At 35.9% G+C, this 27,929-nt stretch overlaps 1 protein-coding gene across 1 annotated transcript in view; it reads right to left on the bottom strand.

Annotated features, from left to right (window-relative positions):
- Positions 1 to 27,929, bottom strand: part of mib1 (E3 ubiquitin-protein ligase mind bomb 1) — a 123,010-nt gene that overhangs the window by 70,363 nt on the left and 24,718 nt on the right. Inside the window, exon 11 of the mRNA XM_013312647.1 lies at positions 7,238 to 7,389. Within this exon, the coding sequence (XP_013168101.1) occupies positions 7,238 to 7,389 (152 nt within the window). The remainder of the gene's footprint in view (positions 1 to 7,237; positions 7,390 to 27,929) is intronic.

Below are 27,929 nucleotides of genomic sequence, written 5' to 3' on the forward strand. Positions count from 1 at the left end.
AACTCACAAATTTAAATTCGCCTTTCGTTTGTCTTTCAAATACAATTTCTAACTAAAATCCTATAACAGTAGACGTTTTCGGTTTTCGGTTTAAAGATCTTTATTTACTCATAAAAAACACAAAGTTTCGTTTACAATGAGTATAAATGTACAATATAACATAAGGGCTTGGGGGCTATTACAAAATATAGAAACCATATATAAGATTTATATAAATCAAAAACATACCTTAGTACAACTATAAGAAGTTAAATTGAATAGAAATTATATCTATATATAATATAACATTGAGAATGTTTTTTGATAAAATTTGTAAAAATCAATTATTGGATAATATACAGATAAACATATAAATAGATCAATTACTTAATTTGGAACTTTAAAATCATCTAATTCTTTTACCACGAAGATTTTTATAACAAGTTTCGTATCTCACTAGAAAAACCTTAAAGATGTTTGAACACTCTGTTGTATATAAATCATGGAGCAAGTGGTCAGTGCAAGAGCATCACCTGTGATTGATGGCGCTGTCTGCTCCACTCTTGCTGCGAATATTTCATTAAGCGAGCTCGGCAAAGCCGCGCAATGCATCATAGCTTACAGCGGCTACCACGTCGACGCCCTCAACCTTACTACAAATTAATACTCAAGTCTTGTAATCTATGCCAATGCGACAAAAAATTTCGCAGACATAATAACTCTGACTGTAACATGTTACTTAAATGTAGTCAGCTTAGTTGATTCCCTATATAGTTTTGTTTACAAACTTTCTCATAGTGTACGGCTTTATTTGATTAATAATGGATATTCAATTCATTAATATTTATCACGTTCATCGTAAGCGAAAATTATAAAGGTAATCAAATAGTAACAATTCTTTTTATCTATTATATAAACAAAGCAAGAACATAAAACTCTAAAGACGAAGAAACGTATCTTGGAGGATAAAATTTAAAGTTTTTTATGTTACATGTAGGAATGTGAGTTTGAGTAAAAGAGGAGACGCGGGTGCGCGGAATCGAGCCTTCTGGGGAGGATGCACGTACAGAACTTCAAACGGGTAAATTCAAGCACGGTTCGCCGGGAGTTTATTACCCTGCTCATATTTACACAATTGGAGTGGGTGTTAGCGGTCTAGGTGTGCGACCGACGCGACGCTACGAATATATCCTATTCCCCTCGGTACATGTTCTTTTACGACGGAAATTCTTATCGTGAGTAAATATTGTATCGTATATAGATACGTCCTATTTGTTGCCTGTAAGCGAAATGTTCCGGCAGATCAAAGCTGGCCGACCTTTAAATACACCTCCCTATATCATTATTTATGATAAATAAATTTATTTAGTAAATTATTCGCCTATTTGTCAATGGCATACATGACTGCTTTTGCAATTGTTTCAATTATCTGCCAAACCAAAAGGAAACAAGAGTATAGAGTATCCGTCTGATTAATTAAACAATAAAAGCGCTTCGAGAAATTACAAATGATAATGTGTATAACAGTATCTCTTCGCCAAGAAGTGTAATGAATGAAGACACAACAAATGCTTCGAAGAACGCGGGGCCAAGTCGGGTGATTAAGTGTCTCATTTAAATGCAGTCTCCCGATGCGGACGTCTCAAACGCAAAGAGAGCGGGGAGCTCGCGGAAAACGGAAGACGGGTCTCTTCGTAAAGGAAGGAGAGGTATTTAAATTAGCGTAGTCTCTGAAAAAGTGCACTAACAACATTAGCGAATGGAACAATGGCCGGCGCACAAAGGAGCGGGGCTCGTCGACAAGTTCGCGCTACGTGTTTACCTATCTACTACCACTACCAGTACCTACTAAGAATTCGCATATTAATATTTTTGGCTTATAAAGGTGGATTTGATTGCTTAGAAAAAAATCAGTTAAAAATATTTTTTGTTAGTACAAAGGCCGACCACTTATTGTTAAAAAAGGGACAGACAGATTTTCAAACATCACAACGATGATGACTACTCAAAAGATTAGGTATTGTATTTCTTGATCCTTATTTAAGCTGTTAGTTCGAGAAGTCAACATTGTTTTAACAGATATTAAGCATATAGAGCATTGATTTCCGACCAATTCCGATAGTATAATTTGAAAGCTGACCTTTTAATAATTAATTATTGTATTGTCAAGTGAAAGTTTCATACTTTTAGTACTTCCATATTATAAAAGGCGTGACAAAAAGTTAAATTACTTTCCCGACTACAAAGCGAAAGGAAAACAAATGCGACTATAGTGGACACCCATCTATAATTCGACCCTTTGGAAGGTTATTTAACCTGAACAATCTGTCCAACTGCCTGAATTAAGGACGCTAGTTTTTCTCACAGTGAATCAATTCAAAATAGCGTATTAATTATGAGGAAAACTTTTGTTTAATAAGTAGTATTTATTTCATTGTTGTTCAATGCAAGTTTTCTGTTGGTTTATATATTTATTCATTTTATAAATGTCATCGCCATACATCTATTGTTTTATTCAACAGCTTAGGTTTAGTATTTACACGTGGACAATTTCCAAACAATACGCAACCTTGCTTAAATAGTTATGAACAGACAATTGAATTTTAATGTTTTCTGTTTTAATTATTTGGTTTATAAGTGTATGGCAAAAGTAAACATTTATTGCAGTCTGCATTTTTATTATAGCTATTAAAAATACAAAACAGGTGCGGCAGTCGGTATTAAAGGGCGTAAATATCGAGTGTCCGACGGCTACACTTCCCAAGGGGACCGGAGCATGGAAGTCGGCGCTTTTCACTGTAAACGAGAGTGCAGCCGTGTATAAAGTTATATATTCATATGGTTACATATAAATGTAGGATATAACGTTTCAAGTTGAGTAAGATAAAATGTAAAGTATATTGGATGTTAGATTAAATTCCGGTTATACTTATATAATGATATGCACATGCTAGAATGTTAACAATGTGAGACAAAATGTTTCGTCAATATATCCGCCAGTATTTGAAGCGCCTGTTTGCTTTTTATTTGATTGTTAATTTGATTAATAAGGTCGGATGTTTAATGCAGAATAAAGGGACCCGAAGTTAACAGAGCAACACGGTTAACCCGCCCAAACAAATTAGTAACAACATTAATATATCCTCTGTATCCGCCAACTTCCCCGCAATAAGCAGAATGTATTAGTGTTATTTATCTTAGCTTGAGCGCCAGCAAAGTTTTAATTGCAAGCGCCGATACAATTTGCGTACAAATGAATTTATTCGCTGAATCCGTAGTGCATTCGCGAACGCGAGCGCGAGCGCGGGGGTTACGAGGGGATGAGGTGCGGGCGCGGGACGCGGGCGGCGGGGATTATTCGCGTGTGTCGAGCCGCTAATTGCGGGTAACGACAGTTCCGCCGCGCAGCCTCACACACCCCAACTCGCGCTTCCCAAACGCAATCACCACGCGCCCTTACAGCGCCTGATATTCTAGCCAAATAGAGTTAATGTTTTCCTCTATCTGATTATGCCACGCACGCAATATCGAAATTGAATTGCGCCAATGTTTTGTTACAACATAAATGGCGGTAGTGAATCAAAAGGACAAAATTATACAGGACTTAAAAGGAATAGAAACAAAATAATGCTGCATTGAGGGCAACGGAACTGGCACAGTAGCCAGTATTCGGGCAAACAAAAGGGTGATAGCGATGCGTGCGTAAATCACGAGGCGTACAATAACAGAGCCTCCCCGCCCGGCGCCGCGCCGCCCTGTGCTACCGAACCTCCTACTGCCCGCCGCTTCTATAACCGTCGGATATCATAAATCTGCCATTCGGAGATGGGTTTCCCATGCCCATTCAAATATTTGACGAACCGACGAAATTGGTCATACTGTTTAATCTATAAGAAATTATTTAATTAGAAAGTAAACATGTTTTACTGTTGCCGCGTAATTTTAATAATAACAATAATTGCAAAAAAGTATTTAAAGTTAAAGAAAACAAGCTCTCTTTTTTATTTTTTGTGAACAGAATACACCCCTTATCCCTTCACAATATCATTCAAAAAAAGAGAAACATATCGACAGTAATAATCGAAATTGTGCAGTATGCACAGTTAGTCTTGCCGCGCGGTAACTTGGACGAGCGTATCGTGCACCATTCTCTGCAATTATCGCCACACAATGACCGTATAAATCTTCATGGAATACCGTGTTCATCCTTGCATCTATAGAATTTCCAGCACTAAACGTCCACAAATATATCAGAATATTCCGTTATAAACTCATGCCTTATACTGATTTTCTATTAAGAGAGAGCAATCGATGGAAATTATTAGTCTGGCAAGATAAAACGAAGCCAATTAATAAACACAAATAATCATGATGTCTGTGGAAGAAATAAGATCGGTCGATTCGGATCTGGAGCGCTACCTAATCTTACCTATACGTCTCAAGCCGAAGAACAAACAAGCCGCGAGCTGAGATTACGCTCCGAATAAATCAATGTTACAACGCGTTAAAATATTTAAGCTCACGATTAATGCCGGCTGCGAATTCTCGTCTTATCGCAGTGAAGCGCGCTCGGGGCAAGGCGCAGATGTTCTGGCGACCCGTGATCACCGGGTTCCACAACGTATTAATCTTAACAGTATTCCAAACAAATCTCTCTTATATTTCATTTCAAATCTGTTTTCAAAATAAAATATGAAAAAATGAAACATAGTTTGACTAGTCCGATAAGGTAACTAAACATTTTTGTTTTTCTGCCCACGGCGAAAACCTTCGTTTTACTAGGCTGTCAATTTTTACACTGGTAACAAAATAAACTGATAAAACGAGAATATAAACGCCGAAGTAAAAGTGCCATCAATGTTTAACGAGCTGGCCTACGTCTCTACGCGATTGCCAATTAATGTATAATTTACGCGGATGATTAACCGGAAGCTTATCGTTCTCCGGTTATGTATCATGAAATTGCCATAGAAGTTTTACAAGGGCTCGTTAGGGCGCCTGTTACGATAACCGCGCCAGATAACTGTTTCTAATCAGACGTAATGACACAGCGCCGCGCCGCCTCGCGGCCTCCCCCCGCATCGCTGCCGGAGACAGCGACCCGCGCTTTGCCTCCCCAGCTCTTCATGTCATCTCTTGTTTAACTTACATATAGTTGGGGTAAACACAGCCCCTTACCTATGTATTAGTTTATAGCTCAGAAACGCCAGACTTAAAGCCTGGTAAACTAATTTTCCAACAAAGGGATCAGAATCTAAATAGAATTATTGAAACTTAGTAAAATAGTTTTTGTTACGATCAAAAAATCGATGCAGCAGAGTTGATTTAGTTAACCGTCTTAAAGCGAAGAACTGAACATTTGATTAACAAATGCAAATAGTATTATTGTACTACTATTCATAGTGGTATTTGTAGGAATATATTGAAGAAACTCGAAATAACGAAATTAAATTCGAATTCCATTTCATAAAGAAGTTTCCGAAGCGAAGAGGATGGATACTTTTGATATAACGATATACTGGCGGAAGTAATAAAATAAAACGATTTTACATCTCCAGGGGGAAACGAACGTTTTTGTCGAATGGGAAAAGTAGCGAGCGACTTCTCATTCCGCGATAAAATCGGGAACGTTTTACGACAATCTTCTATTCGATTACCGTTAAACAACAATCTTTAAAAAGTTTTATTCACTTTCTCATGCAAAACTGATGTCGTAAGGGCTAAAGGATGTATTGTGATACTTTTTGCGAATTTCGTTTCTTAAATAAGATTTTTTTATCATTTTAACGGATATGTTTATCTTTCACTTTGCTTAATTTTTAACACTTTATAAGAGGAATTGAATTACACATTTATATTAACCAGTAAAATAAAAGAAACTGGGTTTGATTTAATATGAAAGAAACGAGGAAAAAAGTAATAATAATTATCAAACATAATCAAGTTATATGTTATGGTCCGTTGCGTGAAAAACAACTTCAAATGAAGTTTTCTTTTCACGAAAACTGTTTTTCACGAAAACCGTAACGATCATCGTGCCGAAGGCGATGCGGGCCGATATTTGCAATATGCGGTAATCGCGGCCGAATAAAAAGTAACCGGTCAGCTGCAGAGTGCCGCTCGGTGGTACAGTGTACCCGTCACGTCGGCGAATTTCGTATTATTTCCCTAGGACGTGTCACGTGACCTGAATAAAGTAGGCATCGGTCGCAGCCGCGGCTCCCGCCCGCTCGGACCCTTCGCAAATAAACCGCTTTACGCACGATTCTCCAGCGGAGATTCATTATTCTAACTTTTGCTTACGATATCATAAAACGTAAAGTTTCCTTAGTTATGTAAACCTTTCGTTTGGTGAAGGGCCAATCGCGTTATAATTTTGTTTGAAATACATAGCCAAAGATGATGTCGCAGGAAACTACTAGTGTTTTATATTATGCGCTAATTAATTACTCATATTATATTTGTAGCGAGTTTCTTTCCAAATCAAATTATTATAACATTCTATAAACATTCATAGAACGATATCTGTATAATATGCAAGAGAAGATGAAGTTTATTTAGATAAAATTTTCCGCCAAGGATTACTAGAAATGAGATTATTTGCATTTCTTATTTTATAAGAAAGAACCTTTGAGTGGAAACTGCTTGCCTGCTCTGAGTAAGAACTAGCTACAGTTAAGCTCCGAGAGGGCCAGTTAATAATGACGCTAGAATTGAGTATTATAAAACTTCCTTTTTGTTTCTAGTTACAAATACTTTTATTAAATGTTTAAGATAAGGACGTTTTATTGTATGTTTTCGTTAACATCAAGCTAGAGATAATAGATAAATGAATGATGAGATGTGTAAACGAACCGCTACGCCGTAGACATGAAGAGTACGAAACGTACTCTCCGGGGTTACGGTGTAGCAGTTTATTACACGGTGGGCTCGCTTATAACTACCCATTTACCTCCGGATAATGAAGGACAACAAGCAATGTTATGTTTATTTCAAACAAAGTCCAGGACGTAATGTCTCGCTTGTATACGTGATTCCCGGGTGAGAGACCCCGCTTCGCCATTACACATTCACACAAAAGTAATAAACGTCTCTTTGTTGTGCGCCACACACTTATGTAAGAAACCAAGGTTCGAAATGTTATGTATTCATATGATAGAACAAAAGTTGTATAAAACATATTTATATGTATAATTTTCCTTATATTTTAGTGTGATATTTCCTGCACTTTATCATCTAGAATAGAAAAGTCACCCACCTCGGGTTGCCTCGCAGCGCGGCGTGGTGAAGTGCATTAAATCCATTGTTATTTGTTCGCGTCATATCGGCTCCGTGGTCCAACAGCAAAGTCAATATGTCGTCCCGCTTTTTCGATATAGCGTCGTGGAGTGGAGTGTCGCCTTCTGAATCCTGTAAAAATAAGATAATGTAATAAAAGTTTCTGTTTTTTTTAATAAAAAATAATAATATGCTCTTATATTCAGCCTGATTAATCGGTTAGCTCTACTGCAATTAAAATTCGAGTAAGACATCAAATTTTATTCCAAAGATAAAATATTTTCTTATATTTCATCGCTTATTATAATTTACATTTATTTTTTCCCCTCTAATACAAAACATTGTCAGTAAAAGTCTTTTAAGATTATTTCAATTATTTTAATAATTCAACGTTAAAATAAAAAATAAGAGTAATTCAAAAGCAAATAAATTAAAAAAAATTGTAGACAAAAAGTTTCTAAAGTAACGAGATTTGAAAAAGGTCAAAGGCATTCATTAAAATGATGGAAGGTTTTAAAAAAACGTTGTGTGTATTTTTGTCTATGTTAAAAGTTTACAATAAAATGGACTTGGTATAATACAATACACAAATATTAAAGTAAGTAATTATATAAAATGTTCTTACATAAGAGAAGGCACTTAGGTATTATATAAATGGTACTGGCCATCTTCTAAATATGTAACTGCTTTTACACACTTAGTGGGCTCTGATTTATTTAAAGAGAAGGGTGCAAAGGTGTACATCGAGGTGATCAACGACATCCAAGGACGTCGGTAACATCAGAGGAACTGCAGATGTCTTGTCGACCTTTATGTTTCTAGTAGTCATTAAATTGATTCTGAATTGTTAACTGGAATAAACCGCTTTAGCCGTTAAAGATTATAATGTGTAGTTGAGCTAATGTGCTGAATATTGTTTTTTAATATGAAAAATACGGCAATTCACCTTACAATCTAGTTTGAAACAGAATGAAATTAATAAATGAGTAGCCAACAGGTTGAGTTCGGATAGCGCGCCGTGTAGTGGTATTGTCATATAGCGCGCGGCATCAGCTGTGCGAGAGCGCGGCTGCTGAATTATACAGCAGTGCCCGTCTCGAGTATCGCGACAATTTTCTAAAACATCAAACCGCCCGAATGAATAATTGAGGCGGAGGAGAAGGCGTTTAGGGCGCGGATTATGGAGAGCTGCATAATTTAAAGGCGTCTCAGAGTAGTTAAGGCGAGTGAGCCCGGCTTGGGCGATACGCCGCGTCTTGCCCGAGCTGAATCAAAAACGGTGTCGAGATCCGCAATATAGGGCGAACGAGGAATGGCGCAAAAAGCGCGGCTACCGCGTCATTATCATAATCACCGGCGCTACGCGTAGCGCGCGCCCAGGCCATTCGCTTTGTGAGCGCGCACTAAGAGAGCGCCGGCGACGCGATGCGCTCTGTCATTACACAATTAATTTGCAAATTTTCAAGAGACCGTCAGATGAGAGCTGCTACTTTTGCAAAACAAGCTAGATGTGTTTTTTACTTGCGGTGCAGCGTGTTATGAGTACAATATAATTATGGAGGACATTTCAAACTATTAGAAAAATGCATTTTTTCCTACTAAAAGTCAACAGACTTCTCATGTATTTTATTAATCAAAATAAATATTCCATAACCCAATTCGATGTCAAACAACAATAATTGTTTCGAGTAAATAAAAGTTGTTCAAAAACAGTGCAACATTTTTACAGCAATCTTGTTGTGCAATGTCATGCGATTATGTTGTCAATTCAGCTTGCGACAGAATTTTTGATTGCAATAAAACAGGCAAATATTGCAACAGTAACAACAGTAAACATGTCACGGCAGTTTCATGCAAAATCGTCGACAAGTGTCGTCGGTTCATGTAGAATAATTTGCAAGGCATGAGATGAGATGAGCAAACAAATACAAAACATTCTCTTGACCTAGAATGTGTCCCAATCTAACAATCAAATAATTTATTCACAGTTCTGTTAGTTCAACAAAGCTGTTTTATACTAACTAAATGTTAATTATATAATAAACATTTGTTATCTGCCAATGAATGAGTGCCATGTTAATCTGGTAATGAAACAAATCAATATGGATCCCTGCCAATTTCTGTAGGCAATTGATATAATGTAGGCTCTCGCACAGACGTGGATTAATTTCACGTTGTAAAGCTGCATCAAATATTAATCGTATTGGTTTTTCACAGGGATATCACTTCGTTACAATTGATGCCGTTCTTTTATACGAACGCAGGTATGAAGTGAGCTGTCATTACCATATTTCCAAGGAGTCGAAACTAGTTTTGGTTTATCCGTTTTATGATGATTAGTTTCACAAGTTTCGAAAGTATGGAATCAATTTTGTATGAAGATTATTGCCGTAATTAATTGACGGATGTCATAGTGTCGGACGATATAAACTATCGGATAGGATCCACTATAAACTTTTGAAAATCATCACTTCCATTTATTTAAAAATGCAAACCCAACAAAAAATGTGATAAGCGAAACAACTAAAAATGCGACATAACATTTTACGGGGTGTTTGAAATAAACCAGGAGGACAGGGGTTAGCCGTGGCTTTGTGCTCGAATCAAATAACAAAAAAACAAAAAGCGACCCGCTCTCCAAACAATAACAACACAAAACAGCAAGGTAATTACTCAAAGATAAGAACAACGCGTTAGAAAATGTACGAGGAGGGAAAGGATGGCAGCCCAAGGGGTGCGGTGTGCGGGGTGGTGGGGTGAGGGGCAGAGCTGATGCCCGCGCTGATATCGCAGCGCCTGAAATGTACCTAAGCTTGATTAACCCCCTTTCATCTTTGCAAATTAAATTAATTGAGAATAATAATTAACGCCGCGGACTTTGTTTGCAAGTGCAATATTATTAATAATCAGACAATTATCAGAATAAAGAAATATATAAATAGATAAAAAATAAAGGTAATCTATTCAATTTAAAGACATTTTTACTAATTCTATTTGCAACTACATTTTTGAAAAAATAAACTAAAATCTCATTTGTCAATTATGAATCAATTCTGTCATAAAATAATCAAAATCCCAAGTTGTATTGTAATTATTAGCAAATGTAGTCACGTGTTCAATTCTACTGTAAAGCGTAGAGCAATAGAAAACAGAGCCAATTAAAAACAATGACGTACTTGTATGCTAACATCGCGTATTGATGTTCGTATACTTTTTAAACTAATGGATCTATTGTAGTTATGTAATGGGGGCAATTGCGCTAACCTGAATTTGTATGCGATAGAGCAGAATCATTAAAAAAGTGCCAGTTGTTTTATTCTTTTTTTAATTTCGATTTTTTTTTAATTTAGTTTGAAGCAATCTCGTAATTATCAATGGTTGTTAATTACGACAAATGTTAATAGTAATCTGTCCTAAAACTTTATAAACTATCTGCTTAAATAAAAACCTATTAATTGCTAAAATTATTACGTCACAATTGCTTAGTAATTTTAAAATTATACGGATTATTAAAATAAACATGGGAAAGAATACTTTGTGAAACAAATCTAAATGTTTAGTATTTTTTAATTAAAATGCGTTTAACGTTATCATAACAAAAGAAAGGTTTAAACTAAAAAAGGTAAATTGTAGCAGTGGCATTAAATCTAGAATCCAACGATGCGGTAATAATTCTCCGACACTGTCTTCCTGTCTGAATATAATACAATGCAGGTAGTCGGCACGGCAGCGGCACGGGGGTGCAATTCGCACATCTACCTTCACATAGCTAAGCTTACATTATACTCACTTTAATCTAAAATTACTGAACAACTTCATAAAGATATTATTGTCGCTGTTCAGGCTTTTGTATGATGTGTAACGTTAGCACAAAGAACATTTAATGTTTTTTTTGGATTGGTAATATAACATAAAACGAATAATAAAATAGTAACAAAAACGCATATTTAACTGTTCGCTTTATGTTGATGAAGAAAACTTAAACTCCTATAACGGATTATTAAATTACCAGAGCATTTTCGGAAGTATACATATGTGGAAAACATTTAAATAAGATTAGATTGCGGTCCAAAACATACTTCTATAGAGAAAGCTTATGAAAGCTACCTGCAGTCCTGTAATTCGGATAATACCGTGACTACGTTTTCTTGGCAAAATGTTTGCAATGAAATAACCGTACATTGTAAAAAAATATATAAAAAAATATGTAGTTGTGTGACCAGTTTTTTTAGTTACATCAGACATGGGTCAAAGATTAGGTGAAAACATTGATTTTTGTTGAAAGTATTCATAAAGACATTCAGGCCTTGAATGGGCAGAAAGAAAACAACTAATTGCTTGATTTCCAAGCCATTTAAAGCAGTAATGAGGGTGGATTATTCACGGGCCATATACCGTGGCGCTTTCCCCGCGACGCTCGCGCACATCAATTTGCGTCCAACTCTCGCTTCACCACGATACTTTACACAGCAAATACCACTTAATCTATTAAAACTATGCAATCAAATCATCTTATAAAATTACACCTGGCAACAATGTCACATAAAACAAGTTGTTTTGCTCTATTATAATTTGCGACGATCCATAATAATGTTCTAATTAAATATAATAGTACACAATAAATTCGTTTCATGAAATAAATCAGAAAACAATCCATGGAAAAACGAAACGATTCGTCATCGCAATTCAAATCAACAATGGAAGTTCAAAGCAATTTCTATGATAAATGGTTACTTACCAATTATCGGAGCGGACGAAGTAATTTAAAATTTATGGATATTCCGCGCCAGATAAAATATTTAGCGCGTGGTGAAATGCGGAATTGGAGTTATTAACTGAATTAATTTGGCAATTCATATCGTGCTGCAATTATCGAATGGCTCAAATAGTTAAGCAGTGCAGCGCCGGCGTCGCAGCAGCGGCCTGCACCCTCACACACCCTCATCAGCCGCCTTGATTGATTGTACGGAATTAAGCCTGCGCGCCTCCATGCAAGCGCCTCAATATGCGAACATTAACAATTAAAATTTATTGATGTAAGCAAAATAAATAAGGCTCTTGCATTAAATCCTGTATAGCTGTGAGATTAAAAAGAATGTTACAGCTGCCAAATAACGACTGATTTGTGCTGCAGCTTTAAATTTATTTAACATTTTATCGTTTGTTTTGAATTGGTTTTTTATTAACCCTACTTTTTTAATGTGTGAATTGAGGCAAGAAAATACTGTTCATAAACACTGTAATTTAAATAATAAAGTAAAAAAAAACTTAAGGAAAAGAAGTAAGTATCCTAGCACGCCATAGACTATTGTCGCTTTAATATCTCATCCACGTAAATCTTTTGATTCAGTGCGACCGCAGCCGCGGCGCGTTTTGCTTTGCCCGTAGATATTGGAAAACTGTGATATATACTAGTCTGAGAGAATTACCATGCAATCTGCTTCTAACTATTTCCACAAATGTTGTTTTCACATTTGCGAGTATTGCTTTGTATGCAAAGCGAGTTAGTGTAATATGATTTAGCACAAAATCTGATAAAGTAATCCTACATGTTGGAATCGTTGATTAGATAATTAATGTAGCTGCACTCTGATTCAATTTAATTTGGCTAATTTAGCTTGAAATTAATCTAAAATTAGACAGGAGCGAACAGGTGCTATTAGATATAACTTTACCGATATAATCTTTTTTTTTCATATCAGCTTAATATTTCAGCTAACACACAAATTTCACCTTGACTTCTAAGTTGTACTTTATAAAATACTATAATGACAGATACAAATAAGAATAACACGCATTCGGATCTTTCCGACAATGTATCATTCGAAGTATCTTTCGTGAAAGACCAACATTGTCGATAGACATTACCCTACTTTTCCAATATAAATTTGGAACTTTCGAATAGTTAGGCCTTGAACACGGAAAAGGCAAGTATTTATTGGGTGAATATTACTGTGATGCGGGTGTGTTGGCTGAGATTACGGTCCGGGATGGCGCGACGCCGTCCGCCTGCTATCGATGCGGACGACAGGTGTCTGGAATGTGGCACAAATCGTAATCGAGGGTCAAAATATCCCGGTCCGCCGATACCTTATTGTTACTCAGTGTTTTATAGTATCACAAGCTTTAATTTTAAAATACACAAAATTATGATAGAAGATTTTACTTGGTTCCGTAAGAAGGTCTAATTAGAAGAATCGACAACTACACTAAGCTTTTAAATGTTTCTCAATAAACTAAAACATTGAATATAACGTAAAAAGTAGTCATCATTTAATCAAAATATAATTAGTCTAGTGAGAAATTATAAAATGGATCTATAAAAAAACCTAAAAATGACAGAGTTAGGAAAAGGACCGGCGTAATAAAATATAAGTAGAGGCGAAGAAAGGAAACATAAAATTTCAGGTGACGTCGGTCCTTCCATAAATTTATCGACAGCTCGTGGTAACAGGCTATAAGGAAAATATTTATGAAGTAAAACAGCGAGGGCACGAATTTCATTAGTTAATTATCTGGTCTTGAGAGTAAGAGGCTGAAAAGCCGTTAATTTCTATTGATTTTGTGGTGGTTTCATCTTATTTTGCAAGGTTTATCGACGTAGGCACAAATCATAATAAGAAAAAGGCGGGGAAGAGTAAAGTAAATTTATCAAGATGATTGCATGGAGGAATATATTCCTCGCGTCTATCCTATCTGTCGATAGGACGGCGGCCACACGTGCCAACAACGGCCGCCAAACCGATGGATATACGGTCCGGCCATTTACTTCATAAATTGCAAGTGATATTAAAAATAAAATTATGAAGCTCTATCCATAATTATATAATAAGTAAAGATTGTCAAATATAACATTTGACTACGAACCGATTAGCTAAGTCGATTACCTAAAAAGGTTAACACTATATTTATGAAGTGAACGTAACACAAACACACCATTTTAGTACAAACATAATGTTCAGAATACGACATTATTACACTGACTGAAGATATAATTAAACAACAGTCAACAGCACGAAGTAAACAAATTTCGGATAAGAATCCCACAAAGCTACGACAAACATAGTCAAAATTAAAGCTTCGAATGTAAGTCCGGCGCTGCGGTCCCATAACGTGGTATTAGTGTAGCGGTGGCTGGCCATTGTTTGTTGTGCGCTCTATTCCGAATGAATAAGACAAAGTATCTTACTTTGTGTACATAGTCGTATTCTCTTTAATACTTGAAAACAAAGTTTCGTATAACATTCGACGCGTCGTAACACTTGATATGTATAAGTTTAGGGAACTTTACGCCCGCTGTATTGGCCGTTACTGGCAATATTTATGCCTACGTAATCCAAATACAATTTTGCCGCAGAATCTCATCCAGTCGCTTTGCTAATCCGGCGCATTCGGTTTTTATTTTCATCCGGATTTATGAGCTTTTATGTATGGTAAAACCAATATCTGTTAAAATGTGCTACATACTACATACACATATTTTCATAGAATATTAACATTTAAATCATGACAATCTTTTTACTTTAAGTAACTTTACAAATATTAACGAAAATAAAGCCATGCATCGAACTTAAGTATTAAAATCAAAAGGTTGCCGCAATCTTGTTCAAATGAATGATAAATAATAAATTTAAAGTATTTTACAATTATACGGGAGCATATTAATCGTCCAGTCGGAATGGAATGAGGCTGGCGTCAGACAACATAGTACACCATGCGTAGCGTTTAACAGAGCTATCTCCAACCGAATTGGCACGTTTAATTGAACGCCTGTTTCAGCCATTAGCGTTCGGGACAACAGTTATTGACAGTGGGCGTACATAGGCGTCGCGTCGGTCGGGCCGCTCACATCACATCAAGTCTGTGGAAAAGCTACGAGCAGTGGGCCGTATTCTGATGTTTAACACTACTCGACACCGAAATGGGGACGTTCGATGCAACGTTAGACCCTTTTATCCGGTAGCGACAAAAACTAAATTCAAATAAATGCTTCATTATTTTATGAAAATGTTTTACGAAATATTATTTTTTCTGAATGTGACACGGCCAATAAATCCCATAATGGTGTCGTAAAATTTCGGCGGTATTATCTTGGGAAAACCCAGCTATTTTACATTCACCTGCGAGGTTTCCCTCCGCATCCAATTTATGTTAGTGGGCACAAAACGAACGCTGACAAATGTGAAAATAAAATGAACATACGTTTTATCTGTACCCTAGCGGAGTCGGTTACCGAGCTCGGCGCGGCGGGGGCACCACGGGGCACAGCGGCTCGGGGGGCATCGCTCCTCGTGCCTCTCATCAAGCCTTTCAGTTTCGCGACGAATCGACTACCTTTGCCAGAATTTTAATAAGTAGCGTTAAACCATTTACGTTCGTGTTTATTCGTACTTTTTGCTTCATTTTAAAAGGTTTTGATTACGAAGACCATTCTTTTCACGATATTTGTGCGTGTAGCTGAAAATCTAATTTATTATATTTATTAAAGAAGCATATTTTTTCTGTTATTATTTAATGTTCAATCATTTTGTGAGTAAATAAAATGTAGATACCATGGAACCCTCAACCTGTGATATTCAATACGCTGGTCAACAGTATCATGTGTTTAGTTAAAAGACAAATTAAATTTTGCAAGCATGTTGCGGAAAAAATTATGTTATTTTTTTACAATTTTATGCTAATCTATATACATTATATTCCATTATTTATAAAAAAACACTACAATTTTTTACACATAGCACAAGATTGTCAATTTATTATGCATAAGAAAATTACATCTTAATTTACATTAAAATTTCTTTAAAAGCTTTTATAGAATCGTGGATTTCCTTGAGATGCAAAGAACCGCTGCAGTTTGTAGCTGACATTTATTATGGAAACGTCTTAAAAGCGTCTCTGGACTTTGCAACCACTCGCGCAATTCCTACTTAGCTGTACATGGTACCGGGCTACGGAGCGGCTACGAGGCGGCTACGAACCAGCTACGGGGGAAACTAAGTGGAACTTTTCCCGAGTTGTCGTATATAAAAAGAATTCTTAAGGATACTTTGCTGTTTGTAACTTCTTTCAAAGGTTGTAAACAACGTTTAGATGTTATTCTTAAAACAACTTTCATTGATTTCGATTCGATGTTTCTAATAATTTCTAGAAATTAAAATTAATTTTAAAATAATATATTACATGCATTCTATCAATTATATACGTGGAAAACTAAAATACAAATAGAACAAAGAAAATTAAATAAAAATTAACAACGAGATAAACTTCAAGGCAATTGATCGGGATCGTTGTAATACCGTCCTAATCTGATTCTATGACTTTAGCGTATGATTACCACATCTTGTGCTATGTGCTATTTGCGTACGCCCGTTATAGGCATAATTGGTGTCTGCCGAACCGTAAGTCATCGTATTAACGCCGTAATCCGTAGATAGAGGTATCCTCCCTCACCGAAGGTAAGCATGGGCTTAGCAGTAAAACGTAGTGATTACAATACGAAGCTTGGTATACTATGAGTAAAGTTGATAGAGTCATCGTAAAATAGATAGCCAAGATAGATAAATATAGTAGTGGTCTCTAAAAACAATTGAAATTAGATATTAAGGTGAATTTTATGTTAATCTTAGTAACTTTATTTAAGATATAAAGCTACAGGTTTTATGATGAGTAGGTACTTAATATGATAAAAAAGTTTGAAGTCAATTGTTAATCAATATTAAAGACGATATTTCATTCAAGTTTAAAACTAAACATCCTATTCTTGATATTATAATGTTCTGCGCTTAGCTCCTATGCTATTTAAATCCATTAGGGTGTTTTTGTTAACTTAATTTTATCTAAAAGCTATTTTCTGTTCCGCTTGCAGCAACAAAGTGTTAAAATTTTATCTTGAACATGATTAGGTTCTATTTATTATATTGCACATTTTTCTAACGATGATAATAAATTAAACAATCAAATAAATTAATAAATAGTAGTCCTCTGTAAATGTCAACGTAATGTCAATAAGGATCTGACGTACGATAATTCTGTAAGTCAGTTTTGTCACATTAAGTTAATGTTGCTAGAAAACAATAGCTGCATATTAACTGTATTTAAAATTCCCTGGATATACCAAACAGATAAATGTAATAAAAATTGAAACAAAAATTAATTGAAAATTCAGTCGCAATGCAAATCCGAATTCTCTATACGTGAGGTGGCTGTCGATTGGATGTCGTGACCCAAATTAACTAACATGAATTTGATAGTTAATATTGGATTTTCCTTACACAGCTACTAACTAGCATCATTCGGTAGCGAAGCGGCGGGGAGAAGCGATAACATCGCGCTCCTAAATTACGCCGAGACAGAATGATAATGAGAAACAACGAACGAATACTTGTTTTACACGAGGGCAGAACAGTGAGACAGAGTAATAGGCAGTGCAATATTTAACAATAAGTGTCCGTTGAAACGGTACTACGCTGGCTACTATTCTGCCTCAGTGTTCTGTCCCCGTGTGAAACTAGCGTAATACAGGTGCGAAAATGAACGCACGGCCGGGGGAGGTGATAGCAGCGAGCCTCGTAAAACTACACCCGCTCCAAAACTCGCAGCCACCACAGCCGCCCACAATTTGTCACAACTAAGTTCACAGCTCCCGATATGATGGAACTAAAATAACATTTACGAACATTCTACGCTTATCTTGTTTGTTTATTACTTGTAGCACAGTCTATAAGTCATAGTCAAGACTTCTCGAAGTACAAAATTGTAAAATTTAATATCTTTGCACATATGGAACGATCTTGATGTAGAAAATTCACCTTTTTATGAAATAAACTTCCAGCGATGTAAATGTATAATAATAAGCGCCGTTTTGTCAATTTAATAAAAAAAATCTGAGATAAACATTAATAATCAGAGGAGAGACAATATTAAAACAAAATTTACATTACGGTATAACGGTACTTTATTAATGATATTTCAAGGAAAATAAATAAAAAGTAGAAGAAAAAAAAACAAACGGCGTAAAAAGCAATAATATGCTGAAAAAAAATACGGGGTCACACGAAATTGTGAAACGTTTATTTCGCTTACTTTTTCATCTGCATTAATTTACTTTAATAATACAAAAGTGCTTTAGCGGCCGGTAAGCTATTTCCCATAGTCCCAGAGTAATTACACGGCGCGGCTCACAAAGGGCGCGAGCGGAGAGCGCCGGCGATCGTGCCGGCAACGCCCGCCGCGCCGCCGACGACCCGAGTGCTACCATTTATTCGTTGCCATGCCTCTATAACTACGTTACTAACACCTCTGAATTACACTCATGAAACTGCGAAATCAAGCAATAACTTTTTTCGCCGCATCGAAACGTGCACCGTTTAACTGAAAAATGTCGAAATGTATCGAGTCAGCTCGAATGTAGTGTGATTTAAGATGGAATAAAAATACGTGATCGCGTTTACTGATCGTCACAAGACGGAGACGACGAGATTTTACTACTCAATATATTTTGTATTACAATTATCATCCACTAAACATTGTCTTCCAGGTTTGCTTCAAGAGACATTATAAAATCAAAATGCTGCTCCACACTATAATCGTAGCTTCCTAACTAACACTGTATTTGTACCAATAATACTAACACATTAAACGAGGATAAACATTACACAGCAGCATTTGATTATCTTCTACAACTTGTACGATTAAAATTCAGCTTACTTATAAACAATTTCATAATTAAACTTAATAACAGTTCGGGTGGATTTTACATAAGAAGCTCTCATGTCGCTAGTCTCGAATGCATACAGGCGCCGGCAGCGGCAGTCTAATGAAGCCGTAAAGGAACGAGAAGAGGCGAGCTCAGGGCCGCCCCGCTCCTCGCCGCACCAGCTGTTGTTAGCACAACAAGACATTGTGCTGCACTCGTTTGCATTTATTACACTTCTCTTACATTTCATCAAGTACAATACTGAACTGAAGTTTTTTAACTGCATACAAATAAGATGCAATAGTTTAAAACTCAAAAGTCACGACATTTAAAAAATATAACTTGTAAAGCAAGTAACTTTACATTCCACATACAACCATTGATTGATAAATTTAACGTTTAAATGATAGATTAACGTTAATCCGTTTTAAATAGAATATTTATATTAAGTATTTTCATAAATTAGGATTGTAACGCTTCTAAAATAAACGTTCATTGCATATACTGTAAAAACAACTGTAACCAAACACGTGTATGTAAAGCGAGAAATCAGAGCAAATGTTAAAAGCAGCAGCAGGGGAGAATGGTGCAACGGGGAATTACCGAACAGTACATTCAGATCACGGCGCCGTGTTGAGAGGCGCGGGGCAACGAGTTCGGTGCTCTGTGATGGCCCCCGCGCTACTCGCCACATACCGTACTTATAATCTAATATTCGCAATTTACGAGGATCACGGAAGGGGCCCGCGGGGAGCAGTAGCACTGTCATCGCGCCACCGTACCTGCCGCTTGCACTTACCCCGACATTAACTCTATCGCTGTAGCTTTTTTACGTTTTTACGACATTAATGTTAACGTACCGTTGAGAATAGCTTATATATTTTATGAACGTACGAGGGAGATAGAATCTTGAGTTTATATAAAGGGAAAGAAAATCTTATCAAGAGAGCTGTTCCATTTTTATTTAGTCCGTGAACTACAAGGCACGTCTTTTAAAATTGGAAGCATATAACAAAAATTGCTAGCTACGACGTGAAGGAAATTCAACGATTACTCAAAGGAGGGTCATTGTGGGTGAATGTGAATTGCATAAAGAAACTATTGTAGTTTCGACCACAAAGGCCGATGTAGATTTTGATACGCTTAACTAAATCCATCTGATATCCATGACAATCGAAAACCGATATTAATATTGTTTATTACAGATGAAATTTAATTATAGTTGTAAAGAAAATAATAGTAATCTATCGTATCTCATCTCAATGATTTTTTTTGAGGTTTTAAAAAAATCTATTAATTTTTCTACATGATTACATGGTTAATTCAATCCAAAGAGGAATAGTTTTGAGGGGACATAATCTAGAAACTGAAATAAGTGCTTCATAACTTAAAACAGTTTACAATGCGACTCGAGCAAACGACTCGACGTGACCGTTAATAGCATTCAGTCGAAACTCCAGGAAAAGCGGTTTTAGGGAAACTCATCGGGCCGAATTGTTACTTGGACTCCGTAGCGGGGGAGGATCTATAAATTACCAAAACGACAACTCGTTCCGCACAAGATAAAGCCCTGCCACAAAACAATGCTTCAGACGAATGCCTTACTCGTTACTTGACTCGACAATATCGTATCTTTATGAACTGTTAGCTAGACAAAAATATGCTAATTAAATTGTAGAACATAAAGTATCTTAAAAAACGCAAAGAAAATTTTTTGAATCTTTAGAATACTCTACGCCATATTTACAAAGCCACTTGATCTCATAACCTAAATATATTTAAAAGAATTTGTACCTACACTATAAATTTCAAGTAAAAAACTGAAAGACTAGGGTATTGAAACTTTTTAACATGAAATTTTCAAACTAATAAGAAACCGAGCAAAAATAACTGCCTCTAATTAGGACTTCTTTTGCAATTCACAAAGAAAGTGCTGTAGAAATCTCGTAGCTATAAATCCTACACTACAAGCGAGAACGGCTAGTTAGTCGTAAACTACTGAAAGAAAATCCAAGTACAAAAAAAACGATGGGCTAGTGGAAAGAAAAGTTCCTTAATATCGTACTCTGTACCATAAAAGCTATTTCATCAGAAAGTTTAGTGAAATAATAAATTGTTTGTTCGTTTTTGTTGGACGCAAATTTTTTCAGCATCAAATCCCCGGGGCATTGCCAGTGAATGTAACAGTTGTAATTTGTGTATGTCGTTTTTGTACGTCAATTCAGATAGCAGATAGAAAATAAAACTATATTATTTTTGCGATTATTTTCATCCGATGTACTGGCAACACTGGGTACCTTGAGTTCCAATTAAGTTGTATTTTTTTTATTACTTTTCACTAATTTTAAAAAAATAAATCATTTTTTTAGTATTACTGATTTTATTCATCATATTGTACATGTAGTTTAGTCATCACCAAAGAGAATGTTACATATTTAAGATACACCTATTACCCGGAGATAAATGCAGAATGGATAAAAAGAGGTTACACTATAAACCCAATTAACCTTTCGTTACATTTTACATATACGCTTATCAATATTTTTACAACTGTTTTCTTTTAATGTGGATGTTTTTTACACGTTATAAGATTTTTATAATTTTTAATTTGTTTGTTACTCAAGCCTTAAATTTTATTCTTCTCTCACTGATATCAGCGTAATCAACTTTAAAAACTTGCGGTTACTCTTAACGAATTTAACTCGAAACAAACTTATATAAATGCAGAACCTGATGTACTCTTTTTATACAGAGAATAAGTTAAACTGTTCAGAAATTCACGACTATCCCCAATTTGCTTCGCGCTCAAAGGCGAACGTTTCTGAACTTCCAATAATTTAATAAAGAAACTTTATTGGAGTTAGGGAGGCGTGCGTGGCTGGCACGCTCGCCGCAAAAAGCCGAAAACTTTGATTCAATTAAAACATAAAGTTGGAGGAAGAAGTTGCCGGCGCAGTCAAAAGTGTTCTCTGGTGCGGTGCGGTGACGGCCGCGCGCACCAACATCACCACTTCAGTGCGTCCCGCACAGCGCCGCGCACCGCACACGTGACGACACCCTAGCGTGACGATAAATCACATCGTTAGTCCAATAACGTGAGCCTGTCCTTTACATTGAATACCTGGCTCTCACTTTTTGATTTAGAAAATTTATTTCCATTGTATTATAATTCAGAAATGAATTTTAATGGATAATTCGCGATGGACAGATTTTATGAACAAAAAAGGTGTCGGGTCCGGTGGGACGCGCCGCGTAGCCTGCGAAAGCCGCTGGTAGGGAATAAGGGGTGACGAGCATTGTTATGCAAATTGAGGTCGTTATTTCGCTACGAGTGAGGAAAGAGCGCGACATCGACCGCCATACTGCGCCCCGCGAACTTCACCGCCCGCGCAACACGATTTACATAATTGGTAATACAAGTACCTACGTATAGTTATAATAAACGGCAGTCGCCGGCTACAGCGTGACTCCAGTCAGCGTAATCTTAACTTCCTTACCTGGCTGTTTGATATAATGCACATATGTAATAGCAAATGCCTTTGAAAGTGCTAGTAGAATACCGACGAAATTTTAAATGTTGACTTGCTATTTCGTAACTTTCTTTGAAATTTTAATTCTAAATGAAAAAATATGTTACCTTCATGTCAGACAGGAATAACCGCAAAATTGTTGTTAAAATGGTCAGGCTACAGTTGATATCTAAGCTTATAGACTTGAAACGGCAGCGAAGTCAGATCGCCGACGGAAAAGTTTGTTGAATGGATTGCAATGAATTCTGCTGGGAAATTTTTAACAACTAGCTTACGAAAGAGAAATGAAGTAGCGTTTTATACGCTTTGAAAATAAATGTGTACAACAATGTTGTAGTTACAATGCCTTGAAAATGTGCTTTTGTTAAAGTTTTACATTTTTTCGGGAAGTGGAAGATAAATTTAAACAATGCCTGTATGCATTAACATACGATGATGATCTCAAGTATTTAAAACAGTATAATCTACCTCTAAAGAGATAGAGATCCGTTTTATGATTTAATATTTAAGTAATTAAATGCAGCTAACATATCTAGTACATATGTTTTTACTTGAAGGGAATTATGTGGTGCAGGTTTATTACTACGTTAAACGGAAGGTGGTGTTTGTTAAAAAAAACTCTATGCCCCACTTTAAATTATTTAGTTTGGTCAAAAGCGTTATAATATCTTTCTATTCCAGTTGATGTAACAGATGAGAATGTGTTTTTATCATTTCCTAACATCCCGGTTTATGAATAACAACATAAATAACTTTCAATTCATAAAAGCGCTCCGTTATTCTCGCTCGAGGCGGTCATAATACAACGGATACTCATAAAGCCTAGTTCGGGGTAAGCTTAGGAAATCATATTTCATGATATAATCGGAGGCTTTTTTCCTCGCTTAGCTAAAATTACTAAAGTTGTACCCATCATATTCATATTTTCGGGCGAATTATCCGATATTAACTCTCAAAAGAGTAAGAGACGACTTTTAAAAGGAAAAGTTCCGTGAAGGCACGTAATGGCTCATCCCGCTCACGACTCCTCCGCCCGAGGCGGAACTGGCGGACCGGCAGCCTCAAATAAGTTTCTAATTGCTTATATTACCAAGTTATATTCGCTCTTCAAAGTAATTAAGTCTCGAAGTTAAAACCGCATTCACGTACTTTATAAAACTAACTGTTACTTTTTCTTATCTCTCAATCTTAAATATTATTTCCAGCTGCGAATTAAAATGTAGCTTAACAAAGGTGGAAGAGAAACCTTTTGTTAAAATTCAGCCGCAACGGTCGGCTACTTCGCAATCCATTGAACTGAAGCGGTGAAATGCATCCGCTTGGAAAAGTCATGAAAAATGTTCTTTTAGAGAACGTAAGGCTCTCAAAAAAGTGGCAAAGAGCGTTGTTAGTGCCGAAGACTGCCGCTGGAGCAATAAAAGTGTCGTGAGCTTGACACAGAGCCCTCCACTGGCAGCCACAGCTACAGTCACATGCACATACTAAAGGAATGCTAATAAAAACTGTCAATTTTATCGCATTGAATAAATGTCTAGGCTATTTTGTGTTTTGTGTGTTTACTTAAATTATTTGCTTCTGATGATTTATGAATAAGAAAATTATACTCAATAATAAACAGTGAACAATTTATATAAATTAATTGAAAACTCTTCTGATATAACAATTTATTTATCAACATTTGAAAACGAGCTCGCAGACTTTACTTTAGAATAATTAACAAAAGTGAAAATAATTAATCAAAGGCAAATCGTAAATTGAATCAGTCGGTATGATTATATGAACAGCGTAGTATTTTATATTATTTAAATGAGATATTTTCTTTTTAACTTGCTTTAATTAAACCTAACCTCAAGCACACATATAACATGACAAATATTTAACGCTTTACACGACTAATATCTCTGACTCTAAACTAATAATACGAGTTAGTAAAAATGAAAACTTAAGTAATTTAGTTTTACATTCCAATGTGCGCGATTTGGTGCGTTAATTAGGGACTAAAAATAGTTGAATCACGTTACTGAAGATATCTCAGCATTATATTGAAATGATCAAAGGGCGAGTCAGCAGTTTTAACCGAGGCGGTACCTCCAACGGCAGCTTTATAATTACTCACCACTGCAGACTTGTACACGATCAGCAGAATAAACGGATTTCTGAGCACGTCCGATTTCATATCAGACAAATTGACATTTTAAGTAATTGGACAATCCAACCAATTTAATCTGTCTCGACATAAATCAATAATATATTTGCAAAAAATCTACGCCCTCTCATTTTTTACATCACATTGTAAAAACCGAAATCTTTAGATAAATAATTTCAGTAGCATGCCTAACGACGATTTTTTAGTCTACTTCGGTGCTTGTCAAAAAAAGAGATTTGAAATGAAAAAAAAAAGATTTAGATATTAAAATAAAATAACAATTTATAAAAGCCATAAAAGAATTCCAATTCCTTTTCAAAATGGCGAAGAAATAAAAATGTTACAAACAGCTAGGCAGACGTTTAAATTCGCGAGATATGAAGGAAATGTGTATGGCGTTGTTGTTTTGAAGTTGGCAATAACGGCTTGGATATGGCGCGTGCTAGTGGCGTTACTGTGCCAATAAATAAAGCTGCTACCTACCGAGAGCGGAGGCCACCACGCTATCATATCATTCGCCATCTAACAATTTTGCCTTTGCGGACTATTTTGCTCTACCTCTACAATACGGAACTGAAATAAATAATCTTAACTATTGCAATTTTATCTACAGAAAAGTAATAAAAGTTGTACCGCAATCGTACAAACCGCATACGTTTCTATAAGGATTCCTTGAGCCGAAATAAAGAAGGCCAACTTAAATTTAGTGTGTCGGTCTGCGAGTGTTTACGAGCCAATCCCCTGAAATAAACCAACAGACTTCGGTACAAAGGTCGCGATATTGGAAAAAGGTAGCTTACGGTTTTCCATTAACATTGCCAATAAGACTTCGTAGAAGTTGGAATATAAACATTAGATATACTACACTGACACTTTGTAATGTAAATTTGTAAATGATGAAAGTGTGACAAGAAATTTTCATAAAAATAAGTAGTTTTATCAACTATTCTTTTTATAACAAATTTTCCGATTCATGTAATTAAAAAACTAATAAAAATTCCTTTTCAAAACATGTAAATTAAGCTGTGGAATCATTAGCAAAAACTTGTACATTATCAGTCTATTGTGTACATTACGCATAGTCCCAATAGTAAAATAAAAGCTCACACATGTAAAAGCAAATACAATCCTATTCTATTCCGTAACAAAAGTGAGGCAAGTTGGGTCAAATAGGCGGGCGCGAGGTATGGCCGGATACAAATTAAAATAACAACAATAGGTAATTCACGCATGGATAACGAGCGGCTCGCACCATTGTCGGTTGCCCGACTCGATTATTGTATTGTATAATTACGATATTGCAAATATACAACATGCGAGTACAATTAATAACGCAGTAATTGTATAATTGCTGAGTGCAATACTGAATAGAAATGTTTTCTGTATTTCATTAATGTTTCTGCCTAAATATTAATATGTAGTTCTATGTTTTGTACTAAATTAATTTACACCTTAGACATAATTTCAAATTCTATACCAATTCTCGAATTGGACCACATTTTTGTGAAAGCGTTAAAACAAAAATGTATTACGGTAAGAAAATGTGCAACCATAAAAATGTTTGCGCGCCAGTAGCACCGCTAATGAGAAGGCATAAAGAGTGACGTCGTTAAAGAATCGCATTAAGCATCTGCCAAAAGCTGCTCGTAATCTATTTGAAGCAATTTTAATTAGCATAGCAGTAATAACAGAGAGAGGGTAAAGTTTTTGTAGCTCGGACTATATTTTCTTAAGTTCGGTTAGAGCTGGTCTTAGAACGCGCCCCGGTGCCTCCAGACGTCGTCGTTCGGATACTTAGCCAACTTAGTACTTTGTAAACTCACAACTTCCGAGCTCTGTTATTCTTATGGGAATTATAAAATCTTATTGAAGAGGTAAGTACACTAGTCGCAGTAACTTTAGCATATATTTAAATACGATAACAGTACTGAGAGAATGTACCGTCTGGACTAAAGTTCTTACCTAAAACCTTAGAGCTCTCTATAAAGATAAATGCACCACAAGCTTTTCTCAGACGTTAAACTACGACGCCTGCAAAAACAGTATCTCACACTACTAGTTTAGTAAGTGGTTTAGTTCGGAAGTGCAGTTCAACTGTGAGTGCAGATGGAAACTACAGATATCGAAAGTTTATACCTAAAGGAAGATTCTTTAAACTTAATATGTTGTATGTAGGGTGAAGCAAGTGTTATGTATTTTAATTATGAGGTACGCGGCTATTTGCCGCAACAGACAGTCAGCGTCATATAGATCGTCACAGACAAGATATGCAAATATATAGGTACATCAAAAGTAATCAATTATATCGGTACAACAAAAGTCCTCAAAATAATAGATACATTCACCCTGCTCAAAAACATCGGTACATACACAGCGTCAAATATATGAGTACATGCAAGATGCTCATAAATATCGTAGCAGCCACAGCGTCATAAGTAACGAAGCAGTCAAGGTGTGCAAAAATATCGGTACATTTGACAAAATTTAACTCTATCTCTATATACTTGTGATACAATTTGGAATAAACTACTTCTGTTATATTCATTTGACACTTTGCATCAAACCATTTTTCAAAATTTACTAAAAGTGTTCGACGCGGATGACAGATATTAGGTAGATAAAACCAACATCAATTTTAAGTTTGTCATCATATATGCTAGTTTGGTCTCGTGGCCTTACCGTTCGCCGCCGTTGGTACGTAAGGTCGGCGGTTCAAATCCCAAGCCGCCTTTTTTTTATTTTTAAACTTTTTAATTTTAATATCGAAGCACATGTAATTCAACTTTATCGCCGTAGTTATTAGGTACTTTTTGATATTGCTTTGGACTAATGAGTTTGACCGTTAAAGTACTTTTCTATTTCAAACAAAAATGAAGGAGATAAAGCGATGCTATTGGCATGTAATTTGTTTATTACTCATGTTTGTTAAACTTGTACCGGTAAAAATAACACTACCTTTTACTGATACTGATTATATTTAAGAAAGAAAGAAAAAAAACTGAATGTCAATATCCAAACTACATCAAATTTTTGGTCGATTGCAATAAACATTCCAGTGTGCGTGGGCGCGCACACATATGTAGATAACACTTGTACGTATAGTTTCCGCGCGTACCATTCATAAAACCCGTAATGACAATCCACGCTCCGCCCACTCACTTCACCCGCGATGGTCTGACCTAATTGTTGTTAACGTTATTTAAATTTCTTTCTACCCGACAACGAAAATTATAAAAAAAAATTGTCGAGCAAAATTTTACATTACCAAATTTTTACTGGTTATGAAAAAATAACCCCGTGA

Source organism: Papilio xuthus, unplaced genomic scaffold (genome assembly GCF_000836235.2).
Source record: "Papilio xuthus unplaced genomic scaffold, Pxut_1.1 DF827597.1, whole genome shotgun sequence".
In the NCBI taxonomy this organism is placed as follows: Eukaryota; Metazoa; Arthropoda; class Insecta; order Lepidoptera; family Papilionidae; genus Papilio; species Papilio xuthus.